At 44.8% G+C, this 25,173-nt stretch overlaps 1 protein-coding gene across 1 annotated transcript in view; it reads right to left on the reverse strand.

Moving 5' to 3' along the window:
• Positions 1-365: 365 nt before the first annotated feature.
• Positions 366-25,173, reverse strand: part of RAB31 (RAB31, member RAS oncogene family) — a 35,114-nt gene continuing 10,306 nt past the window's right edge. Inside the window, exons 4-6 of the mRNA XM_054381604.1 lie at positions 8,956-9,027; positions 5,610-5,716; positions 366-483 (exon numbers count right to left, since the gene is read on the reverse strand). Coding sequence (XP_054237579.1) covers positions 366-483; positions 5,610-5,716; positions 8,956-9,027 — 297 coding nt within the window. The remainder of the gene's footprint in view (positions 484-5,609; positions 5,717-8,955; positions 9,028-25,173) is intronic.

A 25,173-nucleotide genomic window follows, 5' to 3' on the forward strand; every position in this document is an offset into this window, starting at 1 on the left:
CCTCCTCTGCTGCTTTTTCACAGACCTCCAGATGCATTTCTCAACATCTAAGTTGTTATCAACAAGATGATAAGATCAACAGGATCACCTCTACAGCAGGCTTGGCCCAAAACAGAAGTTGTAAGCCAGGTCAGAATTTATACACACAATTAGAAGGAACAGGCTTAGCCCATACCTACTATCTACTATGAATTGCTCTGGTGGATTCAGAGTCATTCTTAGTTTACATCTGCAAGAGACAGCAGCCATGCTACTGGCCCAGTAGATTGCTGAGTAGATATCCTTGGGAAGGAGGTTTTTAGATCCAAAATAGCTATTTGCAGAATGCTTCCAAAGAATCACCAATAAATAAATAAATGGAGCATTTACTCACTGATTGCTTTAAAAAGTTCAGCAATGTTACAACCACTCTTTGCACTGGTTTCAAGATAAATTGCACCTATGGATTCTGCATAGTTTTTGGCCATCTTCAGAGGAACCTTCCTGCAAATAAAATAAATACAAATTTACAAATAAAAGAAACCAAATTTTAAGACAATTATGTAATTTTGGAAAAATAATTTTTAAAAAAGTCTCCAACAGCCTGCTCAGAAAAACATTGGTGTGCTCTTCACAGAATCACAGAACCACAGAATGGTAGGGGTTGGAAGGGACCTCTGAGATCATCTAGTCCAACCACCCTGCTAAAGCAGGGTCACCCACAGCAGGTTGCCCAGAATCATGTCTAGACAAGTTTGAAACCTCTGCAGAGAAGGAGACTCCACAACCTCTCTGGGCATCCTGTTCCAGGTCTCAGTCATCCTCACAGCAAAGAAGCTTTTCCTTACGTTTAGGAGGAACTTCCTGTGTTCCAGTTTGTGTCCCCTGCCCCTTGTCCAGTTGTTGGGCACTATGGAAAGGAGTCTGGCCCCATTCTCTTGTCCCCCACCCATTAGATATTGATCAGCATTGAGAAGATCCCCTCTCAGGCTGCTTGTCTCCAGGCTAAACAGCCCCAGGTCTGTCAGCCTTTCCTCATAAGAGAGATGCTCCAGTCCCCTCGTCATCTTTGTAGCCTCCACTGAACTCTCTCCAGTAGTTCCCTGTCGCTCTTGAACTGAGGAGCCCAGAACTGGACCAAATACTGCAAAAGTGGCTTCACTAGGGCAGAGTAGAGGGGGAAAAAACCTCCCTTGACCTGCTGGCCACAGTCTTCTTAATGTACCCCAGGTGACCATTTGCCGTCTTGGCCACAAGAGCACATTGCTGGCTCATGGTGACCTTACTGTCCACCAGCACTCCCAGGTCCTACTCTGTAGAGTTGCTTTCCAGCAGGTCAGCCCTTAACCTGTAGTGGTGCAGGGGCTTATTCCTCCCCAGGTGCAGGCCTCTACACTTGCACTGTAGTCCTAGCATTCTTCTTATGGCATTTAGATTATGAGACTGAAAATGTCAAAATTTCAGCAATGAGAAGTCTGCAGACATTTTGGACTTGCTGCTGGATCCATGGCTTGTGGAAAGGTAGATCATTTAAATTATAACCCATTTGTTTTCTTTTTCAACTTGACCCCGATAAGAACATTGTTAAAACACAGCAGAATAGGCACTCAACTCTGCTGATCCAAGCAGCAACCAGCACTGCCGACACCAAGGGTTCAAGCAAGGTAAGGTTTGACTGTGGTGGAAGAAAACAATAAGAGCATCATAGGACTAAGAAGAAAAGCAGCAGGTTAGACTGGATGATCTCCAAAAGTCCCTTCCAACACACATCACTGTGTGATTCTGTGATTTTAACATTGACATCTCAGCTCCCCTCTTTGAAACTACTTCTTTATGACCTGTCAGAAAGACAGGACACATATCAGAAGAAAAAGTCTATTACTGCTACTTACAAGTACGCCAAACACTCACCAGTCCTAGAGCTGGAGGTATTGGAACAAAGGAGGATTTACTCTCAACAAAATTGCCTGTCTACCTGTAGAAATCCCTTCAAAGTGGAGAACTTGACTTCAACAGAGTGCCAGTAACTGCTGATTGACAAGACTGAGAAAAGCAGCACGGTCCCTCAGCATCCCAAATCCATCTTGGCAGCTGAAAACCAAATCTGAGATGCTAAATGAGGAGGGTAATGTGGAAAGTGATGATGAGAAATAGTGCCACTCATCTCCCAAAGGAACAAAATCAGCTCTTATTGCTTCCATTCATTCCTCCTCATGTTATCTCCTAGAGTCACAGAGGTGGCAGAATCAAACATGAACCGGGTCAGCCTGTTCTCTTTAGCATCTATCCACGCTGGTCTGTAAAGTAGCTATCTCTCTGATATCCAGCAAAACATCTGCCAGAACTTCCACAAAACTAAAGAGAAATGCCAAAAAAGCACAGAAACAGAAACTTGCTCCTGTGTGCTCCCATCATCTCAGTTTGAAATTCTCCCTGCCCAAGGGCATGTGTGTTTTCTTTTCACTGGAAAATAGTCTGATAAACTGGTGACATGTTTCACCTAAAATCATCTTTACTGAAGTCGACATGAAGACATGAAGCAGAGAATGCAAACAGCAGCATGCATTGCATAAACAATCACATTCCTGGGAGAACTGTGAAAACGTCACATAGGAGAGAGTCTGCTCTCTATTTTCCACCAAAACCTCTTTAGCTGGGGATCCATGAGATGACTTTGGAAAGAAAAAGCAGCTGGGGGATGCAGAAAGAGTAAGTGCATGAAAAAAGTACTGTCAAAACCATTTATAATAATGAAGAGGGGGAAAAAAAGTCCGTAAAACCAAGTGCAAGGACCTACATCTGGGTTGGGGCAATCCCAAGCATTGATACAGGCCAGACAGTGACTGGCTTGGGAGCAGCCCTGAAGAAATGGACTTGGGGGTGCTGGCGGATGAGAACCTCAACATGAGCCACCAGTGTGCACTTGCAGCCCGGAAAGCAAATCGTGTCCTGGGCATAACAAGAGGAGCTTAGCCAGCAGATCAAGGGAGGTGCTTCTTCCTCTCCATACCACTCCTGTTAGACCCCACCTGGAGTACTGTGTCCAGTTCTGGAGCCCCTAGTACAAGAAAGATCTGGATGTGCTGGAATGTGTCCAGAGAAGGGCCACAAGGATGATCAGAGGGCTGGAGCACCTCTCCTATAGAGACAGACTGAGAGAGAGTTGGGGTGGTTCAGTCTGGAGAAGAGAAGGCTCCAAGGAGACCTTATTGTGGCCTTCCAGGATCTGAAGGGGGCTACAAAAAAGCTGGTGAGGGACTTTTTAGGGTGTCAGGCAGTGATAGGACTAGGAGGAATGGAGCAAAACTAGAAAAGGATAGATTCAGATTGGATGTTAGGAAGAAGTTCTCCATGAGGGTTGTGAGACACTGGAACAGGTTGCCCAGGGAGGTGGAGGAAGCTCCATTCCTGGAAGTTTTTAAGACCTGGCTGGATGTGGCTCTTAGCAACCTGATCTAGTGTGAGGTGTCCCTGCCTACAGCAGGGGGGTAGAACTGCCTGATCTTTAAGGTCCCTTCCAACCCTGACAATTCTGTGATTCTGTGAAAACAAGAAGAGACATAAGCTCATGGAGGACAACGAGGACCATGCAGACACCATTTTGTGCATGGAATTGCTGTACAGGCTGAATAACATCAAGAAGCTGATGATCATCATTGATACTGCTTAAGAATAATGTGGTGGAAAGATCCCAGATGCTTTGTGAGAAAATCCAGTATTGTAGAATCACAGAATCTATCTGGTTGGAAGAGACCTTGAAGATCATCCAGTCCAACCCTCCAACCAGCACTGAAGAGTCAACACTAAACCATGTCCCTAAGCACCAGATCCACATGTTGCTTGAACACCCCCAAGGATGGTGATTCCACCAATGCCCTGGGCAGACCATTCCAATGTTTGAGAATCTTTCTCATACCGTTTCTAGGGTGCAGGATTCTCTTCAAGTCCTCAAGTTAACCTGCCTCAGGTGGAACAGCATGGAAAATGCTGGTGCCATGGCAAAGGCTACCAAAAGCACAGGGAGGGCTGGATATGGATTTATTGCAATTGGTGCCTTTTGTCACTCTCTCCACAGTTATTATTCTTGATTTAACCAGGCAGTTGTATTGCTAGGAGCACTTAAACAATAAATTTAAAGTGACTCTCAGGGCAACTGAAAGCTCCAGATTTCTGCTAGCTGGGGTTTGGGTTTATTTTTATTTTTGTCCTTTCGTCTTTTCTCCTACTTCCTATTTGGAAACCTTTAGTTTTGCCTTACAGGGTGACAGAATTGGAACCAGCATCCCAGAGAAGTTGTGGAGAGATTCTCAGGTGAGATTCCAAACCCACACAGACATTGCAATCCTGGGCAACCTGCTGTGGGTGACCCTGCTTTAGCACTGGGGTGGACTGGATGATCTCCAGAGGTGGCTTCCAACCCCCACCATTCTGTGACTCTGTGATTGTGTGATCTGTGTGTCTGATTCTTAGCCCAACAGAAACCAAGAGTCTTCTACCTTCAGAGCTCTTTCAGGTTGTGCACAAAGCAATGACTCACAGATTTGTGTTGGTTTATGGCTGATAGTGGTGGTGGAACAAAAAACCCAAAACCTTAAAAACCCACACAGGTCCAGTTCTTGTAAATACCTTGACTGAATAAAGCCCTGCACCTCCTACTTGAAGTTACATACATGCTTCAGGGCTTTGGTGAACCTGAGGGGTATAGCTGAAGAACCATGACAGCCAATGAGGTCCTGAGAGGAAGGCATCAAATATGGTTATTACAGAATAACAAAATTATTGAGGCTGGAATAGACCTCTGAGATCATCAAGTCCAGCCTATGACCTAACAACACCACATGGACTAGACCATGTCACTGCATGCCACATCCAATCTTTCTTTAAACACCTCCAGGGATGGTGACTTCTCCACCTTCCTGGGCAGTCCATTCCAATGCCTAATTACCCTTTTCAGGAGGAAGTGCTTCCTAACATCCAACCTAAACCTCCCCTGGTGCAGCTTCAGGCCATGCCCTCCTCTTTTGTCATGAGTTGCCTGGGAGAAGAATCCAACCTCCACCGGACTACAACTTCCCTTCAGGTACTTGTAGAGTATGATATGGATTGAGTTTGTACTCATAGGAGGAGACTGAGAGGTGACCTTATTCATGTTTATAAAGATGTGAGGGGCAAGTGTCAGGAGGACAGAGCCAGGCTCTTCTCAGAGATGCCAAATGATAGGACATGGGGCAATGGGTGCAAGCTGGAGTATGGGAGGTTCCACATGAACATAAGGAAAAACCTTTTCACTGTGAGGGTGACAAAACACTGCAGCAGGCTGCCCAGAGAGGTGGAGTTTCCTTCTCTGGAGACATTCAAAACCTGTCTGGATGCATTCCTGTGTGACTTGCTTTAGGTGATCCTGCTCTGGCAGTGCTGTTGGACTGCATGATCTTTTGAGGTCCTAATGTTCTGTGACTCTGTGGAATAATGTATTATAACAACACAGAACAATATAATAATAATAATAGTAACAATAATTATTTTTTTGTTATTATTATGACTACAATTAAATAAACTGGTTGCCTGAAGGTAGGTAGGAAACTATATATTTAGTGCAACCAAAGCACCACCACCAATGGACATGTTACCTGATATCAGAAATATCACATTTGTTTCCAGCAATAGCAATTATAATGTCTTCAGGCTCGTGTTCTTTTAGTTCTTGCACCCATTTCTTCAAAGTATAAAACGAAGTCTAGGTCAGAGAAAGAACAAATAATAAGCAGTCAGCCTAATCTCCATTGTGGCATTTGCTTGTTCTATTTATTTTTTTTTTAATTTCGAGGAAAAGGCAATAATAACTTTATAGCTCACAAGACCAGAAGAAGATAGCTGTATCTATGTAAACTGCTTTTCAAACTTTAGGTCCTCAAATTAAGTCTCGACCTTGGACAGTTCTCCCTTTTACCCCCTGAAAACAGCACTGAATGTTTTTCTGACATTTTCAGTGATAAAGAGACTATCACAGCTCTTTTGAGTGTGGCTAGTTGCTAATTTCCTTCACTTTTAGTGTGAGCTTCATCTGTCCAGTTGCAGCTCCTGTCCATCCGGATGAGGGTTATCATCTCAACCACTGTCATATTTTGGGTATCATCCAGCAGGGCTTTCAGGGACCTCCTCCCCACTGCATTTCCCTGTCTATGAGCTGGTAAACCTCAGTTTACTCATTATGAAACCAAAGAGACAGGTGACAATTCACTTGGCTTTTTCCTCCAGGTACAAAATTCAAACACTTTTTGATCATAGAATCATAGAATACTTTGGGTTGGAAGGAACCTTTAAAGGTCATACAGTCCAAACCCCTGCAGTCAGCAGGGACATCTTCCTCAGAGCCCCAACCAACCTGACCTGAAATGTTTCTAGGGATGGGGTATCTACCACTTCTCTGGACAACATGGGCCAGTGTCTTACCACCTTCATTGCAATAAGCTTCTTCCTTCTCTCTAGTCTAAATATCCCTCTTTTAGTTTGGAATCATCACCCCTGCTAAAAAATCTGTCCCTATCTTTCCTGTAGGTCTCCCTTAAGACCACAAGAAGGTCTCCCTGAAGCCTTCTCTTCTCCAGGCTGAACAACCCTAACTCTCTCAGCCTGTCCTCACAGCAGAAGGGTTCCAGCTCTTGATCATTGTTGTGGCCTCCTCTGGCCCCACTCCAACAGGTCCATGTCTCTTCTGTGCCGAGGACTCCAGAGCTGGACCCAGTACTGCAGGTGGAGTCTCATCAGAGTGGAGCACAGGGGCAGAATCCAGCTTTCTTATTGTCCCCTTTAAGTACTGAGAGCCTTTCCTCCTCCAGGCTGATGCAACCTACCTTTTAATAGTAAATTTTCTATTTCTTTCCACTAATGAACTAATAGCATTAAAATCACTTTGCTCCTAGAGATTCTAATTATAACACATGGTTGAAATTTTTACTGAAACTCAAAGTGAGCTTCAAGATATATTTTAAATCTTTTTTTTTTTTTTTCACCTTTGGAAATGCACCTAAGAGCTGTGTCTGTATCAGCAGTGGCTGTATCAGTGTCATGGAATGGAGAAGACTATCAGTCATTTGGTTAAAAACAAACAACATCCATTCTGCTTTAGTGATCAATGCTGAATACTAAGCATCAGAAAGTGAAATACACATTGACCTTCCTGTTTCCCCTTCTTTATTCTGAGAGCTGATCCACCTAAGCTTGGAGAAAGGCTGGCAAAACAAAATTCTATCCTTATAATGTGTTACAAGATCAACTATAAGATATTTATATTTATACCTCACTACAACTACCAAGGAGGTTGGAGTGCACTGGAGGTTGGTCTCCTCTCCCTAGTAACAAGTAATAGGATGAAAAGAAATGGCCTCAAGCTATACCAGGGGAAGTTCAGGTTGGGTATTAGAAGAAACTTCTTCACTGAAAGGGTTCTTAAACTCTGCAACAGGCTCCCCAGGGAGGTGTTTGAATTCTCATTTCTGGAGGTGTTTGAAAAATGCAGAGATGCAGGGCTGAGGGTCATGGTTTAGCAGCAGACTTGGTAGAGTTAGATAATGGTTGGACTTGGTGATCTTAAAGGTCTTTTTCAACCATATCAGTCCTGATTCTGTATTTACATTCAACATAAGTATCAATCCAGCATGAGTCACTCTTCCTCATCTCCTCTTGGCAAAGTAGCAAAGGAGAGGAGCACTGCTGTGCAGCAGTGGCCACCGTTATCAGCCACAGATCATTACACTAACACACTGAAGAACCAGCCCAATGCTCTCAGCCTAGCAGTAAATAATTCAATTGGCAGCAAAGGAATAAAATGTGAATGAACTGTCAGGACCATCCAACCATTATCACCTCCTCTATCTCAGCTTTATCAGCAGCAGTTTCTCTTAAAAAACAGCTACAACCTTCCAGCCTCCTCAGCCTAAGAAATGAGCCAGAGCAGGTTAGGATCTGAAAATACAGTTTTCATTCCAAATGAATAATGCTGAGACAAAGCTCACAGACTTACTATTTCATCCATCTCTGGAGACCTCAACACAGGAAGGACATGGACCTGGTGGAGTGGGTCCAGAGGAGGGCCATGAAAATGATCAGGGGGTTGGAACGCTACTCCTATGAGGACAGGCTGAGGGAGCTGGGGTTCTTCAGCCTGGAGAAGAGAAGGCTCCAGGGAGACCTAATAGCAGCCTGCCAGTATCTGAAGGCCTACCAGAAGGCTGCAGAGGGACTGTTTACAAAGACCTGGAGTGTTAGTATGAGGGCCAATTGTTTGAAATTAGGGAAAAGCAGATTTAGATTGGATGTTAGGAACAAGTTCTTTACATGAGGGTGGTGGAACACTGGAAGAGGTTGCCCTGGGTGGTAGTTGAGGCCCCATCCCTGGAGATGTTCAAGGTGAGGCTCAACAGGGCTCTGAGCACACCTGATCTAGTGGAGGATGTCCCTGCTTACTGCAGAGGGGTTGGACTAGATGACTTTTGGAGGTCCCTTTCAACCCAAACTATTCTATGATTCTGTGATTACTGGTTTCAAAGACCTGGGTCCTGCAATGAAAATTCAAGATGAAATAATGAGTTTTAACATCAGTAATGCACCAACAGCTAAATGTTTGATAAAGTGGCCTGCTGGTTTTTGTAGTACTAACTCAATTCCATGCAGAGGATATAGGTGGTGGTGGCAGCAGGAGGGGATACTGAAGGATGTTGTAATAATTCTTCTGTCTACTTAGCCAGAGGAAATCCAAGCAAACCTTGACAAAACAGAATCTCCAACTTTTTGCCTAGATGAAGTTTAAACAATGTTGAAGTAGGACACCTCCATCCTACACAAAATCCTGAAGCATCCAACCCCTAATGACATATACAGGGATGAACACAAATACTTCTGTGGTTGTGGGTCCTAACTTCAGCTCTGGCCCAAGCAGAGGAGTTAACAGGGCAAAAGGCATGCTGAAGGTCTTACCCATTTGGTGACATCATAAACGATCACGGCTGCTGTTGAACCTCGGTAGTACATTGGAACCAAGGCATCAAACTGTGAAAACACAACACAAAATGTCATTAATCAATCAGGATTTTCATGCATTTGGTCGTGTCACAAAGAACTTGCCATGGTAGGACCACTGGCTCTCTTTTATCCCACAGAAAACACAGCTCTTCAGTGGTTACCCACCTCTAATTTTCCTTAAATCCCAAGGAAGCAAAGCTCCCTTATCTACTGTATTCTTCATCCTGTTGGCTTTACACCATCAGCTCTTACTGTAACTTTTCCATTACAGAGCATGGACTCTGAGAACAAGTTCTGACATGAAGATCATGCACCTGGGGAGAAATAGGCACCAGTACAGATTTGGGGCCATCCTGCTGGAAAGCAGCTCCATAGCAAAAGACCTTGGAGTCCTAGTGGACAGTAAGTTATCCATGGGACAGCAATGTGCCATTGTGGCCAAGAAGGCCAATGGTATCCTGGGGTGCATTAGTAAAAGTGTGTCCAGCAGGTCTAGCAAGGTTCTTCTCCCCCAATACTCTCCGTGGTGAGACCACACCTGGAATACTGTATCCAGTTTTGGGCTCCCCCAGTTCAAGAGAGACAGGGACCTGCTGGAAAGAGTCCAATGGAGAGCTATGAGGATGATTGCAGGACTTGAACTTCTTCTATGAAGAAAGACTGAGAGAGCTGGGGTTGTTTAGTCTGGAGAAGAGAAGGCTAAGAGGGGATTTTATCAATGTCTGTAAATATCTGAGGGTGGGTGTCAAGAGGAAGGTGCCAGTCTCTTTTCAGTGGCACTTAGTAACAGGACAAGGAATAATGGATATAAACTAGAACACAGGAGGTTCCACCTCAACATGAGGAGAAACTTCTTTACAGTGAGGGTGACAGAGCACTGGAACAGGCTGTCCAGAGAGGTTGTGGAGTCTCCTTCTCTGGAAACTTTCAAAGCCAACCTGGACATGTTCCTCTTATGTTGCAAACCTCTGCAGACTTTAAGAAAAGTGTGTGACCATCAGGCCAAGGAAGGTTCTCCCCTCCCTCTACTCTGCCCTAGTCAAGTCACATCTGGACTAGTGGGTGCAGTTCTGGGCTCCCCAGTTCACAAGGGACCGGGAACAACTGGAGGGAGTCCAGTGGAGGCTACATGGATGTTGAGTGGACTGGAGCATCTCTGTGAGGAGGAAAGGCTGAGAGACCTAGGGCTGTTTAGCCTGCAGAAGAGCAGTCTGAGAGGGGATCTTATCAATATCTAAGGGGTGGGTGTCAAGAGACTGGTGCTAGACTCTTTTCAGTGGTGCCCAGCAACAGGACAAGGGACAGCAAACACAAACTGGAACCCAGGAGGTTCCATCAGAACATCAGAAAAAGTTTCTTTGCTGTGAGGGTGCCAGAGACTTGGGGCAGGCTGCCCAGAGAGGTTGTGGAGTCTCCTTCTCTGGAGAGATTCCAAATCCACCCGGACATTGTGACCCTGGGCAACCTGCTGTGGGTGACCCTGCTTTAGCAGGAGGGTTGGACTAGATGATTTTCAGAGATGACTTTCAACCCCTACCATTCTGTGAATCTGTGACTTATTGATCACATCTCTTTCTGAGAACTGTCTTTACAAGACTGAGTATTTAGACCCAGCAGCCTCCACATTTCTTGCTGTTTCATGTGTGTGTAGGAAGTGAATTACTTCTAATATCAGTGGACTTCCACTTTGTAAGTTCTTCCTCACAGATCACACAGTCCAGCTCAAGGTCAATACCTTCTCTAATACCAGTAAGGATGCACAGCAGTAATGACAGATGGTGAAGTGCTAGAGTGTTTTGGGGAGTGAGGCAGGTGGGAGAGCTCTTTAATAGGAGAAAACAGCAGGAAGGAGGATGAGAAAAGAAACAGGAATCAGTCAAGAACTGTGATCTGAAGATCCTGAGGGAGTGGGGTAGATACGTACCTTCCAGGGTTTTAGTGTGTGGATTTAATCCTTGCCTGTTTCATGCAATAAATGGTTCCAGAATCTCTGAGCTTCCAGAGCATGACAGAAATTTCTAGTGTGTTAGAACAAACTAGGCTATTTCAGTTGGAAGGGACCTACAATCCAGTCCAACCAACTGACCTGTTGAAGGCTGATCAAAACTTGAAGCATGTTGTTAAGGGCATTATCCAAATGCCTCTTAAACACTGACAGGCTTGGGGCACTGATCCCTTCTCCAGGAAGCCTGTTCCAGTGTTTGACTACCCTCTCAGTAAAGAAATGCTTCCTAATGTTCAGTCTGAATGTCCCCTAATGGATGCAGCTTTGAACTATTCCCACACACTCAGTCACTGAGTCCTAAGGAGAAGAGGTCAGCACCTCCCTCTCCATGTCCCCACCTTGGGAAGCTGCAGAGAGCAATGAGATCACCCCTCAGCCCCTTTTCTCCAAACTACACAAACCAAGAGTCCTCAGCCTATGTTTTCTTTAGACCTTCTCTTGCTATTAACATACTTTTAAAAGTCCTTCTTGTTGTCTGAAGCAGCTCTGGCCAGTTTCAGCTCTAACTGAGCTTTGGCTTTTTGTGTCTTCTCCCTGCATAAAGAAACCACAGCTCTATACTCTTCCTGCAAAGCTTGACCTTACTTCCAGAGATCATACAGTTCCTTCTTCCTCTTCAGCTCCATGAGGGCTTCCCTGTTCAGCCAAGTTGGCCTTGTTGACCATCAAGCCAAGCTTCCTTGACTCAACACAACAGGATTGCCCACTCCTGCACTTCTAAAAGGTGTTTCTCAAGGACTGATCAGCATTTGTGGACTCCCAGAATACTCTGCTAAATAGCTCCCTGAACAGCTTAAAGTTTATTTTCCTAAAGCCCAGGATAGCAACACTTTCTCTCCTTATGCTCAACCACTTCATGATCACTTTGGCCAAAGCACCCACCTACCATCACTTCCCTCCGCAACTCCTTCTCTATTCACAAACAGCACCTCTAAGAGAGCATCTCTCCCAGCTGACTCACTGAGTACCTGTGACAAGAACCTATCACCTATAAACTTCAAGAATTTCCAAGGCCTGCTCATCAGCATGTATGTTGCGTTCAAGTAGACCGAAAATCAAGGATCTTAACAGTGGAGGGTAGATCTCACCTTTCCTCACCTCCCAGTCTGTAAACTCCTGGAAAAAAACCAGCCAGCCTAGCCTACCCACATGCTGATTTGGTTTTAATCTAGATTACATGGTATTCATGAATTTACAAAGAGCTCTCAGATAACAGTAATCACACTTCACAGGAGCCAGCCAATTAAACTCACATGCTTCACATTCCTTCAGTACTGGCCCAGGAAGCAAAATGAGAAGCCCTACAACATCTTGGGAATGTCTCTCCAAGTTTCTTTTGACCAAGGGAGAAGAACATTTTCCACAACAGCTATTTCACAACAGAATATTGCCAGTGTTGGAGGTAGAAAGTAAAAATAAATGTTTATAATAGTTAAAAACCAAACCAACCAAACAACCCAAACAACCAAAACCAAACCACCCAATCAAACAACTAACCAAAACAAACCAACCAACCAACCAAACAAATCAAACAAACCAAACCAAACCAACCAACCAAACCAACCAACAAACTAAACAAAACCAACCAACAAAAAAACCAACCCAATAACAACAACAAAAGCCCCACCCCCAAAACACCCAGAAAATATCTCTTTAATTGGATCCTGAACAAGTAGAGCAGGATGCAAACTGTAACCAGGAAGCACAAGTCTTATGAAGAGTGGTTGAGGGAAGTGGGGTTGTTTAGCCTGGAGGAAAGGAGGCTGACGGGAGACCTTCTGGCTCTCTACAACTCCCTAAAAGGAGGCTGGAAAGGAGGTTGGATCCAGGTGGATGTTGGTCTCTTCTCCCAGGTAACATGTGATAGGACAAGAGGAAAGCCTCAGGTTGCACCAGGGAGGTTTAGGTTGGACATTAGGAAAAATTTCTTCCCCAGAAGGGTTGTCAAACCCTGCCACAGGCTGCCCAGGGAAGTGGCGGAGTCACCACCCCTGAGGGATTTCAAAGCTGTGTAGATGTTGTGCTGAAGGACATTGTTTAGTGGTGACTTGGTGGTGCTGGGTTAACAGTTCAACTCAGTGATCCTAAAGGTCTTTTCCAACCTAAAAATTCTGTGATTTCATGATTTTTGGAGTAGGATTAGTTTTTAGCTGAATTCTCAAACCAGCTTGTGCATCAGATAAGCCTCAGGCAGAGCTGAAAAGAAGGGGTGGGAAAGCATGGCTGAGAAAAAGGATAAAGGAGAGAGACCCTTGAAGTCAGATTCACATCAGTTTAGGCAACACTTAAATAGCTCTGCACCTGCAGAACTCCATTGTGCACATCTCTGCTGGTACAGTCTACTGCCACTGACAGTGGTATTCCTTCTCTCCTATGAGGGAAGCAACAATCACTTTACATCACTGCAGGTAACCTATGGAAACAAAGAAAACTTCCTTTGAAATGTTTTTGGACATTAATTCACTTCAATGTGTGTTGCATTTCAGTGACACAAACAATGTCAAATTATGTTTGACTTGCTCCTTGTGTCAAGAAACAGAAAAAACAGAGACCAGAGGCACAGCATGCAGGAGGAATCTGGTTCCTCAGCTACTTAAGAACAAAATAATCTACTTAAATATTCCAGTTCCTCCCAGCTTGGAAACAGGGAGGGCAACAGGACAAAAAAGCTAGGCTCAAAAAGGCACTCAGGGTCAGTAGTTGTTGTAAACATCTAAGTATGACCTCCACACACTACTGAAAATCTCTTTATTGCTCAGCTGACAGGACAGTTATTTCCTCTTTCGAAACTCCACAGTAACATTTTACCAATAAGGCCTTTTCAGCACAGAAAACTCCTCTGACCCTAGTGAGGATACAGCTGGAGTACTGAGTCCAGATCTGGGCTCTGCAGTTCAAGAGAGAGTCCAGCAGAGGCTACCAAGATGCTGAGGGGTCTGGAGGATCTCTGTGAGGAGGAAAGGCTGTGAGGCCTGGGGCTGTTTAGCCTGGAGAAGAGCAGCCTGAGAGGGGATCTTCTCAATGCTCAGCAATATCTAAGGGGTAAGGGGCAAGAGGATGGGGCCAGACTCTTTTCAGTGGTGCCCAGCGACTGTGCAAGGAGCAATGGGCACAAACTGGAACCCAGGAAGTTCCATCTAAACATAAGCAAAAACTTCTTTGCTGTTAAGGGTGTTGGAGCACTGAACCAAGCTGCTCAGAGAGGCTGTGGAGTCTCCTTCTCTGCAGAGGTTTCAAACCTGTCTAGACATGATTCTGGGCAACCTGCTGTGGGTGACCCTGCTTTAGCAGATGGTTTGGACTAGATGATCTCTAGAGATCCCTTCTTACCCCTGCCACTCTGTGAGAACATTTTGTCAGTATTTGGGGGGGGGGGGTTTAATAGCAAATGATCAATTTCATCTGGCATGTGACTTTATAATGCCATTTGCATAAACCTGACACTCGGGATTTCATATTCCAAATGTGGTTACAACACATCTTAATGCAACTTCTTGTGCTGTGTGAAGAAAAGAAGTCCTCTGAAATAATTTAACAATCACTGAAAGTACATTAGTAACAACTATTATCAGTTACCACAGTACAGAATATCAAATAAACCCAAAATGTCATCCCTGTTGCACAATCTAATGAACAAATGTGCTGATACACCCTGTCTCAGACACAAGAAATCATTGTTATCCAGGAAAAAAAAGCAGGAAACGTCTCCTGGCAACACTGAAGGAATCAAGATTTGATCAACAGCTGGCTGAGCATGAGCCAGCAGTGTGCTGAGGTGGCTATCGGCAGCCTGGCCTGGACCAAGAATAGTGTGAGCAACAAAGTGATTGCCCCCTCAGCACTGGTGAGGCCACAGCTTGAGTACTGGGTTCAGTGTTGGGGCCCTCACTACAAAAAGGACATTGAAGTGATGGAGCAAGTCCAGAGAAGGGCAAAAAAGCTGGTGAAAGGTCTGGAGAGGAGCAGCTAACGGACCTGGGGTTGTTTAGTCTGCACAAAAGGAGGCTGAGGGGAAACCTTCTCACTCTCTACAACTCCCTGAAAAGAGGTTGGAATCAGGTGGAGGTCTTCCACTAGGGAGTTTCTTCTCCCTAGTAAAAAGTAACAGGATGACAGGAAATGGCCTCAAGGTCAACCACAGGAGGTTTAGGTTGGATATTAGAAGAAACATCTTCACAGATAGGGTTCTCAAACACTGGAAGAGGCTCCCCAGGAATGTGGTTAATCCCTGGAGGTGTTTAAAAGATGCAGAGATGTGGTGCTAAGGGACATGGTTTAGCACCAGCCTTGCTAGAGTTAGATAGTGGTTGAGCTCAATTATCTTAAAGGTCTTTTCCAGCCAAAACGATTCTATGACTCTGTAAGAGGGGTTGAAAATTGTAACTCTGAGTAACTTTCATAAGAGACACACAAATGTGCTTCATGAGTGTGGATTTTCCATAGCAGTAAAAATATTACTCAAATAATTATGTTAATTGATGCTTTTAGGGGGAGAAGTTCTTTCTGTTTCTTGTTACCTTCTAAATTAGTGCTCGAAAGCTCTTGAACCTTTTTCTGGCCTGATTACCTGGATAAAGAAGGTCACACAAAATTAATTGAAAGGGTACAAAATACTAATATGCACATTTTTCACCTGCCAAGGACCAAATATGGGACAGACGCCCAAACCAAGTGACACACAAAAAAAATCAGCTCACAAAATTAAATCTCACTGGACTGCCTTTCTATTATAAATTATGGTCTCCATAACCTCATATTTATAGCTCAGTAATTCCCAAGGAAATCAGGGAAAACAGGAGCAGTTTAACATTTGGCATGAGAACAGCTCTGGTTCTTGAGAAGGGCCACCTAAAACACTCAGGCAGCCACCACCAGCTCTGCCACATGAATGCCCAGACCCCATCCATCTTGCTGAGGAGCCAGCCTGTCCATAACCTGCAGCCAAGAGCAGATGTCACCTCTGCCTACAACCAGGAGCAGCTCACACTATCTTGAGTTAACAGGGAAACACAGACCCAAAACAGTAATCTTAACAGCTCCCACCAGCACAAATAACCACACTTCTGATCTATTGCAAAACTCATCAAGGCCCAGCCCCAAATCATTTGGGTTTTTATTTCCATGATACTTCTGAGTGGTCTAGGGATAACAAAGCTGGTGAAGGGTCTGGAGAACAGGTCTTGTTAGGAGCAGTTAAGGGAACTGGGGTTGTTGAGCCTGGAGAAAAGGAGGCTGAGGGGAGACCTTCCCCAACTCACTACAGTCTCCTCTCAGGGAGCTGGCTTTCTACAACACCCTGAACGGAGGCCACAGTGAGGTGGGGGCTGGTCTTTTCTCCCAGTGATGGGACAAAAGGAAATGTCCCCAAGTTGTGCAAGAGGAGGTGTAGATTGAACATTAGGAACAATTTCTTCCCCAAAAGTGTTTCCAAGCCCTGGAACAGGCTGCCCAGGGAAGCAGTGGAGTCACAATCACTGGAGGGATTTAAAAGCCATATAGATGTGGTGCTGAGGGAAGTGGCTTAGTGGTGGAGCTGGCTGTGTAGGGTTAACACTTGGACTCAATGATCTTAGAGGTCCCTTCCCACCAAAATGCTTCTGTGAGTTTTTGATCATATTATTTTGATGGTTAAAACAAAAGTCTGACTTCATAATTCCTAAGTTACTTGTCATTTACTTGCAGCTTGACTTACTAAAATTCAAGCATCAATGCTTGTCTTCAGCTGACACATGAACAGAGATCACCCTCGCAGTCTTAACTTAGCCACACCACTAAACCAAGATCTTTGAGTCTGAAGATAAAGTAATTGGATGAATGTAAGATCTAATCCCATCTCTCTGTACCTGCTCCTGCTTCAGTTCATCTTTCCTGCCTGCCAGTGACCAAGTTTGTATGTAGCATTCTAGATATTAAAGAGCCCTAACATGTAACACATTTCCCATGGCTGCATCATGCACAGCTGATTATCCTTCTACCAGTCAAGACATTCACAGGTGACTTTCCTCCTCTGTCTCTGAAAACATCACCTACAACTTTATAGCAAACATTTTTGCTGGGAGTCAAAAGGTACAGGGAATTCCTGCTAATACTCTGAATTTCATCTCTACCATTTCTCACCAGGGGAGATTTAGACTGGATAGAAGGAAGAGTCTTTTTTACACTGAGGCTGGTGAGATGCTGGCCCAGGTTGCCCAGAGAGGTGATAGATGCCCCATCTCTGGAAACATTCCAGGTCAGGTTGGACAGAGCTCTGAGCAACCTGATCTAGTTGAAGATGTCGCTGCTCATTGCAGGAGGGTTGGACTGGAGGATCTGTAAAGATCTCTTTCCACTCACTCTTGGGCCACAATGCAGAGTGTGCTACACAACTACACCATCACCTAACTCCTGGTACAGTACTGACTGGGTTCAGAGCACCTTGTGCTCCTTTATCAAGTCCCCATTGCACTTACGGTTTATCGTCTCTGCCACTAAGGCAGAAGAAGTGAGGACACATGCACACTGTGAAATTTTCTCTGAAAGCAGGTCCCCTTTTTGTCTGAGGATCTGACCAGAGGCTCCCCAACCTCTATAGCCCTGCAGCACAAAAGACAAATCCAGTCTTGGGTGGTACAAATGCATGTCAGAATTGCTCTCCTTGATTCCAGGAGTATTTCCCAAGAGCAAACCATTATCTGACCCTTTCCCTGAAGTCTTAGAGTAAATGAACTGTTTCAGTCAAAGAAGACCTCTAAAGATCATTGAGTCCAACCATCAACCTAACACCACCATAGCCATTAAACCATGTCCTGAAGTGCCTTCGGGGACAGTGACTCCACTACCTTCCTTGGACAACCTACTGCAATACCTGCCCAAGTCAACAGAAGCTTTACCCTTGCAAAGAGCAGAAATATGGAACCAAACAGCCATCAAGTAATGTGAGTGATTACTATGAGGGTGATGAAACAGTGGCCCAGGTTGTCCAGAGAGGTGGTACATGCCCTGTGGCTGTGTGTCTCAGAATCATAGAATACATCCAGTTGGAAGAGACCTCAAAGCTCATCCAGTCCAACCCTCAACCCAGCACTGAAGGGTCATCACAGGGGGGTGTATTTAACCACAGGCAATGCTCTTCCCATGTCCTCTGGGCTAACACTACAAAATGGGGAAGAAGAAAATTCCCCAGAGTAGCCATATCACAATAGTTTGAAGAAGGAAAACAAATCGAAAGGAACAGAAATTCAGTCGCAGCCAAGCTGTGGTAGTGCAAATCTGAAAACCATGTTTTGATGTAATGCTGGTTTAGAAAGCAAAACAGAAGTCATATAAAAAGATAAATAAAAACCTGCCACTCCTGCCTCTTTCTATAGAGACTCACAAATGCTGCTGAAGACAGCTTGGACTCATCCAATCTGCCAGGCACACCAGGGAACACTAATTCATGTCAGCAGCTCTTTGCACCATGCCGTGGTGCTACGCTCCAGTGCTGGCTTACTGCCACAGCAGCGCTGGCTCTTCCAAACTCCACAGCCAAGAGGGAAAAAAAACAACAACCACCCCCTGCAACTCTTCTCTTTGGTTGCTTTTACCATCCAGGAGAGGTTTAGCTTGGACATTAGGAAAATTTTCTTCCATGAAAGGGTTGTCAAGCCCTGGAACAGGCTACTGGAGTTACCGTTCTTGGAAATGTTTAAAAAACATCCACATGTGGTGCTAAGTGACATGGTTTAGTGGTGGACTTGGCAGTGCTGGGGTAATGATTGGACTCAATGATCTTAAAGGTTCATTCCAACCAAAATAGTTCTATGATTCATGACCTTAGACTGTAAAGAACAGAATTTGCTGATAAAGGATTACAATTCTTCCTGGAAAGTATAAGGATGCACAGAGCAAGAGAGATCAGTGAGGATTATTCACCATTTCACATCTACAGCTGAATTCAGCTAAGATTTTTCCGCACAGTGCCTTTTCAAGCCTCTGCAGGTGCACAGCACCACAAGATATGTTTCCTGACAGCTGTAACCATTTGACTAATTTCATCCCCATTCTTCTCTGACTAAGTAAGTTGCATCTGAGTGGCCAAGCCAAATCCACTTGATCCTCTCAATGTCACAGATCACAGATTCACAGAATGGTTTAGGTTGGAAAAAAACTTAAAGATCACCTAGTTCCAACCCCCTGTCACGGACAGAGACACCAACAACCAGACCAGGTTGCTCAAAGCCCCATCGAATCTGGTACAGGTACAGAGTATTCTTCTAGGGATGGTGCATCCACAGGTTCTCTTGGCAACCTGTTCTAGTGCCTCACCACCGTTACAGTGAATACTTTCTTCCTAATATCTAATCTAATCTACCCTCTTCCAGTTTAAAGCCATTACTCCTTGTCCTATCACTACCTGTCCTCGTAAAAAGTTCCTCTCCATCTTTCCTATTAGCCCCTTTAAGTACTGAAAGGCTGCAAGAAGGTCTCCCAGAACCCTTCTCTTCTCCTCCTCTTCTCCCAGAACCCAAACTCTCTCAGCCTCCATAGGAGAGGTGTCCCAGCCCTCTGATCATCTTTGTGGCCTCCTCAGGCCCTGCTTCAACAGGTCCATGTCTCTCCTGTGCTGAGAACTCCAGAGCTGGACCCAGCACTGCAGGTGGGGACAGAGCAGAGCAGAGCAGAGCAGAGGGATAGAATCCCCTCCCTCCACCTGCTGCCCATGCTGCTGGGGATGCAGCCCAGGCTATGGTTGGTGTTCTGGGCACCCACATTTATCTTGAGCAGTTTGAAAGAAATGGAGAAGCCCATGCACATATTCTAAAATACCTTCAGACTGCCTTCACACTGCTCCTGTTCATAGCAAAAAGCCATGCTCATGTGAGGTTGGGTTAAAATGAGATGCTGGCACAGGCTGTAATGTCACTCCTGATCCATCCAAGTGAATTGCAGGCAATGAAGGTGGGTTTTTTGGTTGGTTGGGTTTGGGTTTTTTTGCTGTTAAGTGCAGGAAATGCTTGGGCTTTTATTTACACTCTGCAGCATGATGTAACATGGCCTTGATGAAATCTGTGGACTCTCAATAATTCAGTGCATTATTTATGATGGGAAAACAGATCTTGAACAGAGCATGATTCCTTCCCTTGGATCTTGTTTATTCCATTTCTGCGTGGTCTGGAGCTGACTAATTATTGCAAGAGGTAGCAGAGGTTCAGTTTTCTTTCCCATGGTTTGAGTTCTCTGGCTTATTTTCTCTCTTCCCTATGCTGCCCTATTCTCCTTTCTTCTTTTTTTTTTCCTTTTCTTTTAGCTCCTTAGCACACAAAATTCAGCTCTTGACATTTAGCTGTAAGTATTAATCTACTTTCCTACACAGTCGTAAGACTCTCAAGGCCTTTTTTCTAAGTAGCTGAATATTAATAAAGTCATATTTGCTGAGCTAAATTATACCTCATGTCAGGCAGGAAATTTGTGACTGAGGTCTCACTCTCAGACACAAAAATCCATCCTTCCTATCAGGTCCCTTATGTTTCCTCTCAACTTTTGCTAAGCTCATCCTTTTCCAAACATCTGGTTTCTTTTTTTCTTGTGTCCAGTTGATGTGCTGTGACCACCACAAACCTCATAAATTGCTCTGAATCTGTTACAAAGAAGTTATGATGCAGTTTTTCATGTGTCATCATGAATTATAACCTCTTTCAGCCAGGGACCATCATGTTCTGTGCTTGCAGAATATATTTCCAGTCCGTCACTCTAGGGAACTGGAGTGATATAGCAAAATTGATGGGCATTGAGCACTAGCTACAGAGGCAGACAAGCTTCCCAAGGTGAGGTCCATACTGTTCAGGTCTCATTTTACAGCTAAACACACGATACCTCTCAACAGCTTATGAATTTTTACTTTATATCTAGGATTTTGGCTACTTGGCTCATGTTGCTACTCAAGATCAAATGTCTCCCCCCATCAATTTGCTTGTCGTTATCCTCTGAACAACAGGCATGACCCAAAGCTTCCAGCCTACATCAACATCTGGGCCTACTGCTATTTTTGAGAGTGTACTAATAAACATCTTCTGAGTGGTGTTTCTGCTCTGAGACCTTTTGTTCTTCTCTTCTTCTTCACAATTTTAGTTAAGGCTTTTATATTCCACCACTAATATCTGGAAATCTCATAATGCCTCTGTTGTCTAAACTGTTGATAGCAGTGTTAGGACCTCCTGCTCTTTCAACATTGCCTTCTTTTGACTTCATGATAAGGCAAAGCATAGGACTTGTCTGTGCTCATTCTGGAGTTGGGGGGCTCTGTGTTCCCTCAGCTGTTGCTATGTCTGATCTGTACTGATGTGGAACCTTCACAGCAGAAGAAGCTTGGGCCCTACTTATGCCGTGAAAGTTAAGCTCCAACCTTAACCATGGGAGAGTGGTCAGGGGAAAGCAACTGCAGCACTTCTTTTATCCTTATTCATGAGTTTATTCTTTTAGATGAGTTGTTTGGGTTGTTGGAGGTTTTTTGGGGGTTGTTTTTGGGGGGGAGGGGTTTATTCATGATCTTTCTCCTCCTTTTCATGAGTTTCTCTGGGCAACAAACTGGGAAACTCCCAGCTTGGAGGGTGTAGAGAAACCACTCATACATAATTTTAGTTGCAAGTTCTTATTTAAGCAATGTTCTGTGAGAGCCTCCTGGCTACTTTCACTCAGCTGGGAGAAACTGGACATTCATGTGGTTGCATCTGCAAAGGAGCTGTGTTCTGCGTGCTCAGAGAAGGCAGCTGGAAGCACTCAGCACCCCCTTGAGGCATTAAATCAACTTTCAGATAGCCACTTGGAACTTTGCAAGCCTTCAGAAATGTAGGTTGTTGCTGTGTTTAAAAGCTTTTAAGAATACAGAATGGTGGGGTTGGAAGGGACTTCTGGAGATCATCTAGCCCAACCCCTCTGCTAAAGCAGGGTTGTCCAGAGCAGGTTGCCCAGGATCACAATGTCCAGGCAAGTCTGGAATCTCTCCAGAGGAGACTTTACAACCTCTCTGGGAAGCCTGCTCTAGTGCTCTGACCCCCTCATATGAATGAAGTTTCTCCTTATGATTAGGAGGAATTTTCTGTGTTTCAGTTTGTGCCCATTGCTCCTTATCCTATTGCTGGGCACCACTGAAAAGAATCTGAGCCTATTCTCTTGCCCCTCACCCTTTGGATATTGATGAGCATTGAGAAGATGCTCTCTGAGTCTTCTCCATGCTGAACAGCCCCATGTCTCTCAGCCTTCCATTGACAGAGAGAGCAGCTGGGTTAGTTGAAGAACCTTAAACATACAGGGCAGCCAGTCATTGGTTGGTCATAGAGAACAGGTAACTTCTGATGCAAATGGATAATAGATACCATATTCTGCTTCTGTGTCTTTTGGAATTGTGGACAGAGTAGAGAAAGAACTAAAAAGGCCATTTTTGTGGCAAATAATGAGCAAATGTCAATTCTGCAGAATGTCAACAGTGAAGCAGAAAATGAACCTCAGAAGTGTTTCTATCACAGCACTGGTGGGACCCAGTGCTCAGCATACATCCTGAAGGAGGTGCTGGAGAAGGCCACGTGGCTCTTGAGCAGCTCTTGCTGTGGAAAATTCACATAGTACTTGGTTATAAAAGGAGAGAGTTTCTTAATTCTTCTGTCTTGTTTTTCCTTCTCCCTTTTTTGGCTGGAGGGGGAACCTTCAACTGGCAGCACGTTTAACAAAATCCACCTGCTAGAATTTCTGTGCCTCCATACTGGTCTCTGCAGACTCAGTGGCTTTGTGCTGTGGTGCTAGCAGACAAGCTTTCTGTATTCTGCTCCTCAGAGTGGCTTTTCCTCCACCCCACACCATTTTCCAAACCTTATTTTTTCCCTTAATCTCACTTTTTCCTCATCTGTTTTAAATTGCTGTCATGGATTTCAGGACTTAAAAGCATGACAATTACCTTCTTGTTAGCCAAGCCTCCCTCCCCTAAGAGGAGTCTCTTCACAAGTTAGTTAATGATGTTTTTATTAGCATATATTTTGGCTTCATGGTGCCCTAAGTAGCTTCTAATTACAATGCTTTGTGTGAATGCCTTGGGTGGCTGCCAGCTTTCCATTTTGCCAGCTGAGAAATATCAGAGCAAGTAGTCAGGGAGCCTGAGGGCTGTGTTTGTAGGGCAGGACAATTTATCTCTGCCCTTTTTAAGTTCTCTGTGCTGAACTCTGGGATCCTTAATTTTGTTTAAGAGATGAAGCTGCAATGACTTAAAGCCAATTTAAACCTTGATAGGAATCACCCTGAGCTGGGGGCTTGTTTTACACCATTGAACTGGGGTTGTTTAGTCTGGAGTAAAGAAGGCTGAGGGAAGACCTTCTTGCTCTCTACAACTTCCTGAAAGGAGATTGGAGCCCGGTGGGGGTCTGTCACCTCTCCCAGGTAGCAAGTGATAGGACAAGAGGAAACAGCCCCAAGCTGCACCATGGGGGGTTTGGGAAAATGTACTTCCCTAAAAGGGTTATCAAGCCCTGGAACAGGCTGCCCAGGGAAGTGACGGAATCACCATCCTTGGGAGTGTTCAAAAAACATGTAGATGTGGCACTGAAGGCCAAGGTTCAGTGGTGGACTTCACAGTCCTGGGTTAACAGTTGGACTTGATGATCTTAAAGGACCTTTCCAACCAGAGCAACTCTCTGATCTCCAGGAAAAGGCTGACTGATGAGATACCTACAGCACTCTATAGCCAGCCCCCTCTTTTCTGAGTGACACTACTTGTCCTGGTGATTCAGACACAGTGTTGTAAGGCAGAGGGTAAAAATGCAACTTGAGATGAGGACCTACCCTTGCTGCAGTCTTGCCTGGGACATTTCCTCTAAGCTAAGCAACCTGGCCACTAAGCTTATGGATGCTTCCTCTGAAACCAGACTGTCCTAAGAGGAGTTAACACCAACTATCAACGACTTGATCTATTTCTGCAGTCAAGGCATGGCCTGAATTTTGCTCTGTATAAGTGATTCTGATGGTAGCCTACAGCTCAAGTCAGCCTGAGGGTGGTTCCTTGTATGTGGTGTTAGGACCTTCAGTGGGATTAGAGCTAGTAAATTAATATGTTACTGATTCTATTGTTACAGCGAGTGTAAAGCACGAGGAAACACTTTAAAGATGCTCGTGGATGTGTTTTTTCTTAAGCTTCAACAAACCTGCAGCATGTGTAGCTTGACGGTGAGCCATGGTTCAGGTGTAGTGTCTTCTGCATTCTTTGTTTAGTTACTGTAAACTTCAGAAGGGCTCAACAGAGGTCACTTCTGTCAGGTTGCAAATGTTTGCTTTCTGCTTATTTTAAAAGTTTTCAAAAGATTGCTCTAAAAGGTTGGGATTTCTTCCTCTTCAACTAAGCATTTAATCATGATGAATGATGACACAGAACTGGGAGGAGTGGTTGACACACTGTCATGCTGGGCTGCCATTCAGGGAGAGTTGGGCAGAGGGCAACCTCATGATGTTCAACAATGGCAAGCATAGGGTCCTGCACCTGGGGAGGGATAACCCCTGCACCAACAGAGTTGGGGTTGGCCTGCTGGAAAGCAGCTCTGCAGAGAAGGACCTGTGAGTATTGATGGAAAACAAATTCACCGTGAGCCAGCAATGTATTCTCAGGGACAAGAAGGCCAGTGGTGTTCTGGGGTGAATGAAGACTATGGACATCAGGTCGAGGGAAGTTCTCCACTTCCTCTACTCCAGCCTCATGAGGCCACATCTGGAATACTAGGTCCAGTTCTGGACTTCCCAGTTCAAGAGAGACGGAACTACTGGAGAGTCCAGCAGAGACTACAAAGATGCTTTGGGGACTGGAGCATCTCTCTGAGGAGGAAAGGCTGAGAGACCTGGGGCTGTTTAGCCTGGAAAAGACTGAGAGGAGATCTTCACTAAAGAGTGGGCATCAAGAAGATGGGGTTGGGCTCTTCTCAGTGGTACTAGATATAAGACAAGGAGCACTGGGTAAAAACTAGAACAGAGGAGGTTTTACCTGAACTTAAGGAGAGACCTCTTTACTTTGTGTGGATGGAGCACTGGATCAGGCTGCCCAGAGAGGTTGTGGAGTCTCCTTCTCTGAGACTTTCAAAATCTGACTGGATGTGTTACTGTGCAGCCTGATTGAAGCATACCTGCATTAACAAGGAGGTTGGACTAGATAATCTCCAGAGGTCCCTTCCAACCCC

Source organism: Indicator indicator, chromosome 6, assembly GCF_027791375.1.
Source record: "Indicator indicator isolate 239-I01 chromosome 6, UM_Iind_1.1, whole genome shotgun sequence".
Taxonomy (NCBI): Eukaryota; Metazoa; Chordata; class Aves; order Piciformes; family Indicatoridae; genus Indicator; species Indicator indicator.